The following is a 13,763-nucleotide window of genomic DNA, read 5'->3' as shown; positions in this document are numbered from 1 at the left end:
AATCGCTGCTTTTCGATTATCTGCCCTACTGGATATTACTCGGTGGCCTAATATACTTACATAATAACGAGAATAGATCCTGCACTAAGCCCTGTAACCTCTCCCGGGATCAAGTAAAGGCACGCCCCAGCATAATTCATCATTATCTCATACTGTAAATAATACCAACTTCGTGTTAGCAAAGAACATTTTGTTTCATTGCTGAAGCGGTTATAGGCACTGAAGCTTATGCCCTGCCCCCATGAACATGACCTCCGTCGTACTGTACAAGTGAAAATAATTCTGAATCTCCGCAAAAACATTAACAAATGAATAAAAGCCTTACCCACACCCACCCAACCCCCACACCACCACCACCCACCCCCACTTTTCTCCGCCGCTCCCACTGAACCCTATACCTGCGATAAGTACAGTAGTGTCTGTAACACGAACCTGCGTTGTGCAATTGGTTGTAAAAGTTGACAAATGTCAATCTTAATTTAGTACAGATATAGTTCTTTTACAACGAAATTCCGCTTCTCGTCGTAAATTTCCTCTTAAATTATAGGAGTGACCGACACATTAACACGAGCACATAAAATTCAAATATCGTTCTAGCGTGATTTCTCCCTACATCATTTCCACGCCTACATTACATAAATGAAGGGTTACAAAGGGGCAATTGATTGCCCTACCTGACAGGAAGACTCGTTAAAGAACGCAGGAGTGGGGCCAGGCACTTCAGCCGGTATAGTCCCCAACGGTGGAATTTCCCAGAATGCATCGCTTTTACATATGAAATCGAGGCGGACTGACAGCGTGCAGGCGGTACCGTTTATTCTTTGATACGTGCCGCCATGAGGGAAGTCTACGATGAATCCTTGCGAATTGTACTCGGCTAGAAATTGAAAGGAAAAGGATACTACTTAGAAACGTATCACGAGACAATTATTGGAACGGCCTTGACCTTTAAAGAGCAATGGACCTGATAATGGGCTACACCTTTTTCCACGCAATGGTGATTAGCGCCCAGGCTGAATTCTAACCATTGTTCTCTTGCAATGAATGATCAATACATTAGACTACACAACTTAGACCACAAAAGCTTTAAGCGAGAATTGAGTTTGCACCCTATATAATTTACTCAGGGGAATTTCACATCGTGCCGTTTATCTAAACGTTAATCCTGAAAATGTACCAAATTGTTTTAATGATACTGTGCCGAGAGGTACATTCTGATACGACCATACTTTTTTATGAATTTTAAACGAGGCTTATACGGTGAAGAGTGTAAAGTACAAGGGCGGTAATCTACTGCCTGCATGGCTCAACAAAACACCATCAGTAGAGTTATCCCCTCTTGGGCTGTTTTCACCAACACCAGTTACACACATGCACTGCAGAACCCAGGCCCTTCTAATCGAGAGTAAATATGAAATATTGAAGTGAAAACAACATTATGGAATTGATTCATTGGAAATTCTGTTAAGGTAACAGTATATCAGTTTTCTTTTTAGAGCTGTTCTTTACTTCGTATTCATTCTTGCATGCATAATGTCGATATGTTTTGAACCGGACTCAAAAGGGTTTAAGGATAATTAAACATATGCACTTTACACATTTTCGTATGGCATTATTATGAATAAAGGAAATCCTTTTATCCCACCTTATTTTAGTAGCTACCAGTAACCTAGGCCTATACACTGTGTCCGACGAACAGCAATAAACGTAGGCAACCAGCAGGTTTTATCCATCTATGATAGGCTACTAAACTAAAACTAAACATGATTGGCTATACAATATACTTACTGTCAACTTTAAACGGATTCTGTTCATAACCACCCAGTTTGAATACAGACGCCGTATCCGGCAAACTTTCCTGGCACACGCTGGCATCGGAACAATTAATAAACGTCACCTCGTCGAGATTGCGACAGAAGGCCATAAAAAATCTACACGAGTCCACGGTTACGTTGGCCGAAGGCTGTAAACATGTGCCCGGGGAATTCAATACGTGAAACTCCCATATTCTGAAAAGGTATAGAGGAATTACACAGTGAATTAATAACTGGTACATGTATGCCTGGAAGACCCAATGTCGTGAGGACGCAATGTCGTGAAGACGCAATGCCTTAAAGACGCAAAGTCGTGAAGACGTTATGTCGTGAAGACGCAGTGTCGCGAGGACGCAATGTCGTGAAGGCGCAATGCCGTGAAGACGCAATGTCTTGATGACATAATGTCGTGCTGCTCAGACGTACAATGTGTTGAACATACTCACCAAGTAAATCAGAACTTCGTCAAGAATTTCTCCAACTGTATAGGCTATATGTGTACTCTAATCGGTACTGACTTCCTTAGATAGATTCCTCCAGTGTAAACAAATACATGTATTTGGCTACTTTAAAGATATCATCTCTGACTGCATACAGCCGTATTATATCCTGTATCCTAATGGATGATTCACTTCCTTATGGAGATAAATTCTACACTTATGAACTGTCGATCTTCTGTTCATATACTTGTAGGTATTTGATTACTTTAGATATTTCCCCTCACTCTATCCGAATCGATATCTGACTAGCGGCACATTAGACAAGTTTCCTGATCGTCACCTTAACTACTGTATAACCTACTGAGATTTGAATTTAGATAACTTCTCAGATTGCATACTATACTCTATTAATATTTGCTATTAATATTTCCTGAACGTAACCTTAACTATTGTATAATCTATTGAGATTTGATTTTAGATAATTTCTCTAATTGTATACCATACAATTAATATTTGTATATCTATTAAGATTTGCTACATGAGTAAATATCACCGACTGCATACTGTATTCCATTGATGTTTGCTAGATTACAAAATTTCTCCGATTGTATACTGCATTCTATTGATATCTGACCACAATGACGTCCAACATACATGTATATGCAGTTCACTCTATGTTTTAATTAAGTATTTGAGGCTATACATTCCTTGTAGAAAGATGAGAAGCAGTATGTACCAGAAGGTCTAGGTCTATTATTTACAAAGCCAATTTAGTCAGTTACATATATAGCGGTTCAATGAAATTATGTAACTATTACTAATAACCTGAAATAAAATCAGAGTTTAGCAATAGACAGGTAGGCTGTCTGACGTCACAAATCAGAATTCACTGTACACTATTACTTTGACAATTTTAACTTAAATAAGCAGTTTACAAGTAAACATGAAGAGATTTCTGGGAAACAGACTTATTTTAATAATATTTCTATAATTAGAAATGCTGTATTATTACAGTGACACTTAGGCCTTACTGGCAAGGAATGCATTTGCCACCGCATATCAGTAATAAATACTCTTTATCCAAATACTGACTGCTCCCTGGGCACACCTCCACTTCCGGTGGATCGGACGCAGACAGGACAGCTAGAATGTGTACAACTCAATCGAGTGTTATGTAATACTCAGTATTGAAGTCTGCTTTAGACTACGGCCAGTGAAGAAGGACATTTTAACTCAAGTGAGTAGTAGCTAACAATGCACCGTCGAAATTCACAATTGTACGAGTGTTGGTTTGGAAAAGTTGGCCTTACGCGTTTGTACGGGACGTCAACGAAGTAACTGCACGAGTTACATCCCGCTCACAGAAGAATGTCAAGAACACTTATCCGCAGTATATTGATCACGAGATATATTACTGACTGTGGACATACGAAGTGACGCGAATCTTTTTTTATTCTGCCTGTTGTGACTAAGGAAATCTGAATTCACACTGCAGAGAAGTTCGCTCATGCGGCACGCGAAGAGGTAGTAGTTAAGTAGGTCACAACCTGTGTGCAGCTTGGTAGGGAGCAGTTATTGCACGATTTCACTCCTATTTGCGTTTTAAGCAACATAAACACATTGATTTTTCCATACTATTTATGTACTAAATTTATCATCTTCGACTGAATGAATCAATCAATTAATTCTTGAGGTTTAATGTCGTACTCTCCGTGCTGAGCGCCAAACGTTTCAGCAATAAGGATCATTTTAAAATCTGGTACTCGACCCGGGTTTGATCCCTGGTCTCCCCATATCAAAGGTGACTGCTCTAACTATTAGGCCGCTGAAGTGGCATTTTTTCACCTTGGTAACTTTCAGGGGAGTGGGTAGTAATCAGGGCAAAACACTGCGGTAGTATTATCCAATCAGCCCCAGCACTGTTCAATTCGCAGGCCAGTCTTGGACCCTCTTGCACGAAATGCGCATGTGTAACCTTAAAATCACTCCTGACGAACTTTGTGAAGGAAACGCCAGTTTTATAATAAGTCGTCATTAACATACGAACGATTAACAACTTTCACTCATTCTATCAAACTTTCTTGCATATAGTTCAATACATTAAATGACTTTAAGTTCATTGTAGGCCCACGTGTTGGTTCAGATAATACATTTACAGTCTGAAAAGCCTATCGGGCCTATATGCATTAATTAGTGCAGACTTTTTCAAAAGCAACCTGCAGAAGGTCATTGGCCTCGCCCAGTTTCCTCCCACTATAATACCTGCTGCCGTATAAGTGAAATATTGTTGAGTACGGTGTAAAACACCAATTAAATATAAATTCTTCCAAAAGAGAATCGCACAGATAAAGCCAATTCTTGTGACGTCCCTGGGGCATAAATGCAGTTCATAAAGCCCAGATAAGAACTGAAATATGAATTAAATGAAGGCATATTCAGTTGAAGTTTTTTGTAATATAACTGATGATAGCAATAGAATGCTTATAGATTTTATTTGACTATCAGTGTGCACATCCAGAAACATGCTCTCTTTGACCGAATTAAACAGCCATAGGTCCATGTCTTTTGTATAGGTCCTGCCAACAATGTGCACAGGTCTTGCCAACAATGTGTATAGGTCCTGCCAACAATGTGTATAGCTCCTGCCAACAATGTGCACAGGTCCTGCCAGCAATGTGTATAGGTCCTGCCAACAATGTGCACAGGTCCTGCCAACAATGTGTGTAGGTCCTGTCAACAATGGCGTGATATTATGGCCTGCTCGTACGTCCATATGAACTGTTAATATATCTTGTAGCTATATTCAGTGTAAGCCAGTGAACAATACATGTACATAGTTATGACTTAACGAGACGATGCAACTGTGCAAATCAAAACGACATCATGACATCATGTTGTGAATGCGGAATTCAGATTAGCTCATGGAATTGACATATATAGGGATAAACGGGACTCTTGTGAATTTTGAACACGATGCATCGAACGGGTATTTGGGTTAGATGTTATCTGTAGGCTGTAGGCTGCATAAACGTAATGTAATAGTTGTTAATTAGTGTTTAATACATTATTTATTTATGATTTCATTATTTATTTATCATTCTTGTTTTATGCCATACTTGATGTCCAGTGTATATCGCTGATTTGAGGGTGGTAATATGGTAATGGAGAAACTGTAGAGCCCAAGATAACCACCGAACACCCGATCTGGCTTATAGGTAAAAGATAAATGTTGTTTAGCGCAGAACTCCATGTGCACTCGGCCAGTCCCTGAACTAAGTGTTGAATTGTGTTTCGTGACTGTCGGTAACACTACAACTCAGATTCTTATATTTGGCATAAATCAAATCCACTACAACTAGATCTATAGGCTTACTTACAATTCACCATATGTGTCGTTTAAAGATACGGACATATGAGATTCGTGTTGTATAAACAGGTAAATGCATTCTGGCCACGGTTTCCTCCCATGGTTTGGGTTTTCATTAACATGTGACCTGGATAGTCGGTAAATTTTGTCATTGCATGAAAAGGGATAAAACTAGGCCCACAGACCTTATGGCGTTTCCGTGCTGGGAGATGGGCCCTCTGGAGATGAGCTCACATATTGAACCAATATCAGGAGAAATGTGTATTAAATAATGTTCAAAGTTGTACTAAATCATGTGATTATCCAAAGAAGCTTTAATTTATATCGGTGTCAGAACACACGAAAGAAAAGTTATGTCTTACCTTGCGGTCAAATTCCCTAAGTTGTAGCCTGCTACACCACATATAGGGACAAACTGCGCTCGTGCCTCTCGTAGATTTACCACCGACACCAGAAATAATGTTGGGAGTACTACAGTCAGTGTTGAGCCTATGGAGGACGCCATTTTGAATGTGTCATGTGATACGGTATGGACACTGACACCCACCTCAGGCTAACTTTAATACACGTGCAGTTAATCACATGCAATGTTATTCAGGGATATAAAGTGTGAAGTCACGGGGGATAAGTCCAGTCGTCATAGCTGATAAACCTTAACGTGCAGATAACAATGTTTGCTTGGAAGGCTCAGCCTTATGTGGAGTACTTGATGATCTGTATGGGCCCTGCGGCACATTTAACATTTCCTGTAGCACTGTTACAAGAAGTAGGTTAAATCTCAGTTAAAATTCCATCTACAAGACAAGCAATTAGAATCCCTTTTCATTAGTTTTTAGCGTTATTTAGTTTTACTATCATACATATATATTTAGGGCTTTATTGAACGTACGCATAGGACGTCACTGACGACACTCATGGCCAGTATTATCATTAAATACCACCTTGTAATCCAAACATTTGATTGCATTAAAAACAATGAAAAAATGTTGAAAAAAGTAAGGATGTTTTAAGTTTCAGTTTCTTGACAGTGCTCTACAGAGATTTACTTCGTGCTCTTTTCCCGTGGATGACAGTAGCCTTAATAAGCGATCCGGTATCAATGCCACAAAGTCACTGTTCAAATTATTTCATAGCAGGACATAAAACACTTTACAAAATAATCTTACGCGATTGAAACCAGTTCATTTAGACTTGGATACTCACTACCGGCTTGGAATCAGTCAGAATCTCTCTAAATCAGCCTGCAAACGCCCCGCTAAACTGAGTTGGCTGATTGGTAGATTTTCACAGTGAAGGTTTCATTACCCTCTCATGACATTTGTTGTCAGAAAACATTTGTGTAAATAAAACTACTAACAAACTTGTATAGTCATTTGATGTTCTTTTGTGATTTGATGCACAGATTGCAAAGAGATGGCGGGACACAGCACCCGAGTTTTCTAACATGCGAAGATATATACCCAGAATACACCGAGAGATGTCGCTGAAATCCGCTCAACCCGCTGACTTTGTCAGTTTACAGGTATGACATTCAAGTTAGTGGCATGCTTTTGTGATTGATTTATATTATTTTGGTTGGTTAATTGGTAGGTTAATTATCAATTTTTATTGAACCACTGACTTACAAACTGGCACACCAGCTGTTGGAGGAACTGCTACATATGGTTTTCTATGATGCTGACCAGGTTTTATATTGGATTATTTATTATTTGATTGATTGATTGGTTGATTGATTGATTGAGCCTCTGACTGATTCAGTGACTAAAGCGTTGTTATTTTGGCAGTCTGTGTCACCTATAAGGAGGTCTTTTTAGTCACTTTCAGTGAATAATGGGGTTCGTCAGCTCTGTATAAAAAGAAGCAAATCTTGTATTAGAGGATACCTCTACCGACCTGAATGCAATACCAGCTGTAAATATTCAGTATTCACTTGTATGGTTATTGAAATCATGCGCATTGCTATTCATGCCTGCAGGGTGCACTTCTGTTTCAAGAGCACTGGCGAGCGACATTCTACCCAGCTTTTTTACAGATTGCGTACATGAGGTTCAAGTTTTCTCTTCCTTTTTACGTCTTTTATTTTATACTTTTTCTTCTCGTTTTCCAGTTCACCAACAAACCCTTCTGGTGCATACTCTACAGACTTTTATGTGCTGGTTACATCACGTCAGTATTTGGTGCATGCGCACTGACATCGGGTTATGCTAAAAAGGTGTTAATCTTCCTCACCTATTGGTCGTTCACGATACTGGCTCTGTATCACATTACCGCCTTTGTGAATGCCTGTCTGTACAGGAATGACGATGTGCACACAACTGGTAAGTTTAGATTCTCTCATCTACCCTCTATTTATGACTCCAAATCATGCTGGCTTCCTCTCTATCCGTAGGTAGGAATGTTTTACAGCAGCCTGCGAGTGGTCGTGGGTTTCCCCCGGGCTCTACCCGGTTTTTTTCCCACCACAATTCTGATCCCGCCGCCTGACGGGACCATGAAAACCTTGAAAAGCTTGGGAATGGAAAGTGACTTTTCCAGGCCTGGAAGAGCTCTCTCGTGTTGCTTTACATGAAGTTAATTTGCTGAAGATTACTTGCCCATATGACATATGTAACACGGGGAAAAATTCACCAGTATAACTTGCTAAAGTTGGTTGTATACTCCACGCATTCCTGTTTGCTCCGCCTGTTGTTTACTGGATGTCATCGTACATCTGAAAGACGTGAAACAATAACCAAAACAGTCCATGCATGATCACCGTTACTTCTTGGAATTTTACAGAGATGGCGTTAATCCGAAGTCAGTCATTCATTCTTGGAATTTCACCGTGATGGCGTTAATCCGAAGTCAGTCATTCATTCTTGGAATTTCACCGAGATGGTGTTAATCCAAAATCAGTCATTCATTCTTGGAATTTCACCGTGATGGCGTTAATCCGAAGTCAGTTATTCATTCTTGGAATTTCACCGAGATGGTGTTAATCCAAAATCAGTCATTCATTCTTGGAATTTCACCGTGATGGCGTTAATCCGAAGTCAGTCATTCATTCTTGGAATTTCACCGAGATGGCGTCAATCCAAAATCATTCATTCTTGGAATTTCAGAGACTGCTAGTCCAAATGGCCTACGATGGAATTTCAAACTCCAGTGGGTTTTGTACAATATAGCCAGCGGGGCGGCCTTCATCGTCACCGCGATGTTTTGGACCGTCGTGTACGACGGTAAGATTCACTGGCTTTCTTTGTCAGGATTCATCTTTTTTTCTTGTATCGTTTTTCTTATATGGTAACAGTAAGTGGGACGGTCTTCCAGCAACCTGCGGATGGTCGTGGGTTTTCCCCGGCTCTGTCCGGTTTCTTCCCACCATAATGCTGGCGGGCGTCATATAAGGGAAATATCCTTAAGTACAGCGTAAAATTCCATTTAAGGAATGAAGTTCAATTTGTTCCAGTGTATATTCGTTACATTGAAACACAGCAGCTGAAATGATGATCCAAGCTTTCATATGGTGCAGGATGGATCCTCTAACTTTACCTTTTTGACATAACTCAACATTACGTCTTGAAGAGCAAAGTCTGGACAAACATGTACAAAAATAACAACTATTCCAGACTAATTACAACTTTTTGTTTCACTCCGTGGATTTTTTTATTGGTGCCGATAGTCTCTCACATGAAGGACAGTCAGACGATTACGTCAGGAAATGACGACTTCACTCAGCTACCTACATCATATTATGTGTCCAAAGATAAATTGTGTGAATGTAAGCATTCAACTCACATATATTTCAAGTTTTGAAGAAGATTTTTCATCGAGCAGCTCTATAATTATAATGGCATTGAGAAATTGGCCTGCTGCATGCAGCGGCTAGAGGGTGTCGTGGAAGTCATAATGAAAGCGCAGTTAAATCAGTAAGCAAACAAACAAAACAACCGAACGTGACCAAATGTAATTTTCACATCCTAGATTTTTGTTTTCTGTTTCAGGATCCGGGGTGACTTTCTGTAATTTCCATTTACATGCAATTAACACCTGCTTCGTCGTCATGGACACCTTTGTAACACGAATGCCGGTGTATTTCCGCCATTGTCTGTACACCGTGTTGTATGCTGTTGTATACAGCCTATTCACGGTTTTGTACTGGGCATGTGGTGGCACCAACCACAAGGGGAAGCCATATGTATACGAACCCTTAAACTTCAGTGACCATCCCCTCAAAGCGGTTCTCTATCTTTGTGCCACGTCGTTTGTGGCGCCTCCAATATCTCACGGGATTCTGTGGGGTCTCTACAAAATTCGGTATTCGTACATAGAGAAGAGAACGTCGTCAGATGAACAAACAGTTTAAACAGACATTTTTGTACACTATTTTGCAATATTCGCCTGAAAAATCATGAAGGCGTTAAGTTTTAGTTGGGATGTTAGCAAAACGCCATCTTCTATTGAAACGCAATATCCAAAGACTACTGTCTTAAAACTTAAATGTTATATATAATTTTAATAATCCAACATTTTTTGCAATGATGAAGGATTGAAAGCATTTATAATGCCAGTTTAACTTAATGTGTTATAAATTTAACGCTCAATGCTATGAAAATGTTGAGATTTAACTTTATTTTATATGTTAAATTAACACTTTTAAAGGTTGTATTTGGAATTAAAATGTTAAAAATCTTCTAATCTAACATAATGTTACAGCATGCATGCAGTCATTAAGCTGCGTAACAGTTTAAAATATTATCACTCACAATTTACAGCATTTAAGATCTTGTTTCATTTTAACACTTTGAAAAATTTGGACACATATATATTTTAAGAAAGTAACATCTCAGAGCAGTTAATTGGTGGGACATGACTAGATGAACTGACCGATAGCCTCTGGTAAGCAAAAAAACAGATTTGTTGCCATAGCGAGTTTGCCCATTTTGAGTTCTGTTTGTACGAATTCCTGCCTAGAGAACGGTCGATTTAATGTGCAGTTTTGGGGATTCCTCTTTTTTAGGGATTTCTCTTTTTTCTACGGCTTATTTACATTTTCCATAACCATACCTCTTCCCCCATTCCAGCAACTACTTCATTGTTTCTTCTCTCAACTCCCCCCCAAAAAAACCCCACAAAAAATGCCTAAATACATGCAAACAAACTATGCCATATATCAGGTATCCGTGATAATAATTTTCTGCAAAAGGCAGGGGCAGAAAACTCTACAAATTAACTGAAGGCGGAACACGGTTTTCGTACGTTAGGTATTTTATATGTCTATATTTCTACATCATAGATATATACTTAGTCCTGCCATGATGGAGGAGTAATGTTTCTTATGGAATTTAGAGATTTACGTAATATACAAGTTTTTTACGGAATTATACATTATGTAAATTTGTAGTCCCCCTTATAGGCCTACTTTAAATTCTGATCAAGAGAAAGTCTCGTAAGCATAATACTCAATGTGTTTTAATATGTAGACTGTTGAATATTGACGAACGGGAGTATTACATTTTCCACTTTTTTTTTCACTTTTTTCCACTTTATATGTTGTACCAGTTATTATTAAGTGATATTTGTGATTTTTAAATGTTCTTTTTTTCAGCTCGCAGAGAAAGCAATGTTTAACAAATGTTAGGGGGGGGGATATAAAAAATACTGCATGTATTGAGCTCAGGGTTTGCACAGATGTTAAGCACAATAACACAAGGGGGATATTCTGTCGTTGATTCGGGATGTGCATATTAAATGCCGTAAATTACTGAATTCCTGACCTAGTGTATTGTGTACTAGAACCAGTGTTAAACAAAATGTTTTGAGAGGTGCCTGGTATCTCAAAAAGTACGGCATGTAATTGGCCTGAAGTTTTACATGCATATAAAGCACAGTGGCATAAGGGGATGTTCCATAGCTGATGCTCTGTGTGCATATTAATTACCGCAAATTACCAAATCCACTGGCAGTACACAAGTTCAAAACCCCTCTTTCACACACTTTTTGGTCACCCCCCTCTTTTTGGTTTGTTTTATATTATACTCATTTTGGCGTAGCAGTTCTGTAATGTATATGTTGCGTTTATGGTTGCTCGCAGTATGTTTGATTACACGAAATAATAAATAAATCTGTATTTTCAGTTGACAGTTGTATAATACCTAACTATACATGTATTTGCCAAAGTTGCCACTTTTATGAACTTAAACTATACACACACACTCTACACACTCAAGTGACTTGACCTCATCATGGTATTCCTCGTGTTAGCAGGGTTCTAGAATCCTATATAAAACTCCCACCAGCCTAAACATTCTCGGCGGAACCACTGCTTTTACGAAAACACTTATTATATACAGTCCTCGATGATTCCATCTTTCTACTATAGCTTTCACTCGAAGGGTACAGTTTTATAAACCTTTGTATGGATGTATGTAAGAAGATTGTAGAGAAATTAAATTTTTTACGAATGTTTTGCATATAAGGAATACTTGCTAAGGATAAACAAATCTCTACGCATCGTTTGAAATAAAATGAAAGAAATGTCTATTTTATAGCTAAACCTGTGATATATATGAACTTTATTATAACTGTTGTCTAAGATCTATATGTAGAGAATCTCAAATGTGCGAATGCACAGCCCTCTCAAAAAGAAATGATTTTTTGGAGAAGCTTTTTAAATCCGCATACTTCTTTCAGGAATCCTTGTTTTTTTGAATAAACAAATGTTGAAAGATATACGTCAAAGGAATAATAATACCTTTTAGTTAGGCCTGATTAAGAAAAGTGTTTTATTAAAGTTTGTATTTATAAGAATGCTGTTCTTTTTTAACGAAATGCAATAAAGCCTAACTGAAATGTTAATTAATGAAATGTTGTTTTCTTTCCTTTTTGTTAATGTTTTGTGTGTGTGTTTGAGAGAGAGAGAGGGGGGGGGCGTGATTATAAAGGAAACGCAACCTTTCAAGCAGTGTGCGAGGTTCCGTGAGAAATGTCACACCAGCTGTCCGGTTTTGAGGGTTGAGCAGGACGCTGAGTTTGGCCATATAGTTAAATCCAAACCCACCCATCGTAATCTAACTGGAATGAATTTAAGTCTGAATGAATAAAGCCAGTTTGGCTTATCATACTTTCTGGTATGAAGACATTAACAGTGGATAGATTTTAACTGCCAATGTGTAACTGATGCTAGGCTCCGGTGAATTAAGAATTGACATAGCCTATTAACAGATTGGGAATAAATAGCCTAGTACTATAGGCTAGGTATAGTTTCAAGACAACAGAAATTATGTATGGTATATCAATAGACAGAAGCTACCTTTTCACAAAATCCAACTACTTCCGCCTGTCCTAGTTTACTGATGCACAAGCAACCAAAGATGAAAAAATGGTTCTAGAAATCTGAAAGTGTATCACAACATAAATACATCCTAATATATACTTTCGTGAAATGTCAATCACGAGGACGGATAATTCTTATATGTAACTTAATACCTTCAGCTGTATGTCCTCCATTGTTGGCTCTACATTATCTGGGGTAACAGTAAACAAGTAGCTGTTGTATCTGAATAACATTTCCCGGTTAAAAAGTGATACAGCTTTTCAGAGTCCTGTGTTCAGCATATCGGCGAGGCGTGATGTCAGAGGCGGAATAATACTTCCCGAATGCAGGTAACGTAGGCTGTCGACCTTCATACCTATGTCAGGCTACTTCTACACACTGTTGTGCGGCTGAGCATTACACCATTCAGTGTCGTTTGCTTCTGCATACTTCCTGGACCAGTTTGACAGTTTAGTTTTTCACCCACTACCGCTTATCTTCCTCCGACCCGTGAGATTCCACAAACCAGGTATGTAGGCAGAAATTTCAAGTCTGAAATGTTCACTTAAAATGTTCGATTGAGTAGAGATCGACTGATGCTGTTGTTGTAGCGTTAAATCACGCTTGTTATCGACCTTAGTCGCCCAAAATTGACACATGTTTATTCGCATTTAAACATTTTATAAATATAATAAGCATGCCAGCCGCATATGCCCGTCTGAAATACACTGGGATTAAGATGGGGCAGATATACTTGAAAACTTCACACAGACAGTTAATTATTTTTAATCACTTGATCAACTATTAGAGAGCCGGGGGCGTTTTATTAAATAGAGCACACAAAATAT

At 38.7% G+C, this 13,763-nt stretch overlaps 1 protein-coding gene and 1 long non-coding RNA gene across 2 annotated transcripts; one reads left to right on the top strand and one right to left on the bottom strand.

Moving 5' to 3' along the window:
- Window positions 1-680: 680 nt before the first annotated feature.
- LOC135473174 (uncharacterized) lies at window positions 681-6,123 on the bottom strand. The gene is made up of 3 exons (XR_010444592.1): window positions 5,984-6,123; window positions 1,789-2,009; window positions 681-877 (listed from the first exon to the last, which is right to left on the bottom strand). It is a non-coding gene; the product is annotated as an uncharacterized LOC135473174 (long non-coding RNA).
- LOC135473173 (protein rolling stone-like) lies at window positions 3,378-11,009 on the top strand. Its single transcript, XM_064753015.1, has 5 exons — window positions 3,378-3,491; window positions 7,024-7,143; window positions 7,729-7,939; window positions 8,723-8,839; window positions 9,605-11,009. Exons 2-5 carry the CDS (start codon window positions 7,066-7,068, stop codon window positions 9,964-9,966), a joined length of 768 nt encoding a protein of 255 aa, XP_064609085.1. The 5' UTR covers window positions 3,378-3,491; window positions 7,024-7,065; the 3' UTR covers window positions 9,967-11,009.
- Window positions 11,010-13,763: the final 2,754 nt, after the last annotated feature.

Source organism: Liolophura sinensis, chromosome 8, assembly GCF_032854445.1.
Source record: "Liolophura sinensis isolate JHLJ2023 chromosome 8, CUHK_Ljap_v2, whole genome shotgun sequence".
Lineage (NCBI taxonomy): Eukaryota > Metazoa > Mollusca > Polyplacophora > Chitonida > Chitonidae > Liolophura > Liolophura sinensis.
This window is presented reverse-complemented; position numbering and strand designations above follow the sequence as displayed.

What these genes read in the sequence shown, in the direction of transcription:
- LOC135473173 (XM_064753015.1), top strand. Translation starts at nt 7,066, where the DNA reads ATGCGAAGATATATACCCAGAATACACCGAGAGATGTCGCTGAAATCC. An exon ending in CTGACTTTGTCAGTTTACAG is followed by an intron (nt 7,144 to 7,728) that starts GTATGACATTCA and finishes CTCGTTTTCCAG; the next exon opens with TTCACCAACAAACCCTTCTG. An exon ending in TTGGACCGTCGTGTACGACG is followed by an intron (nt 8,840 to 9,604) that starts GTAAGATTCACT and finishes TTTCTGTTTCAG; the next exon opens with GATCCGGGGTGACTTTCTGT.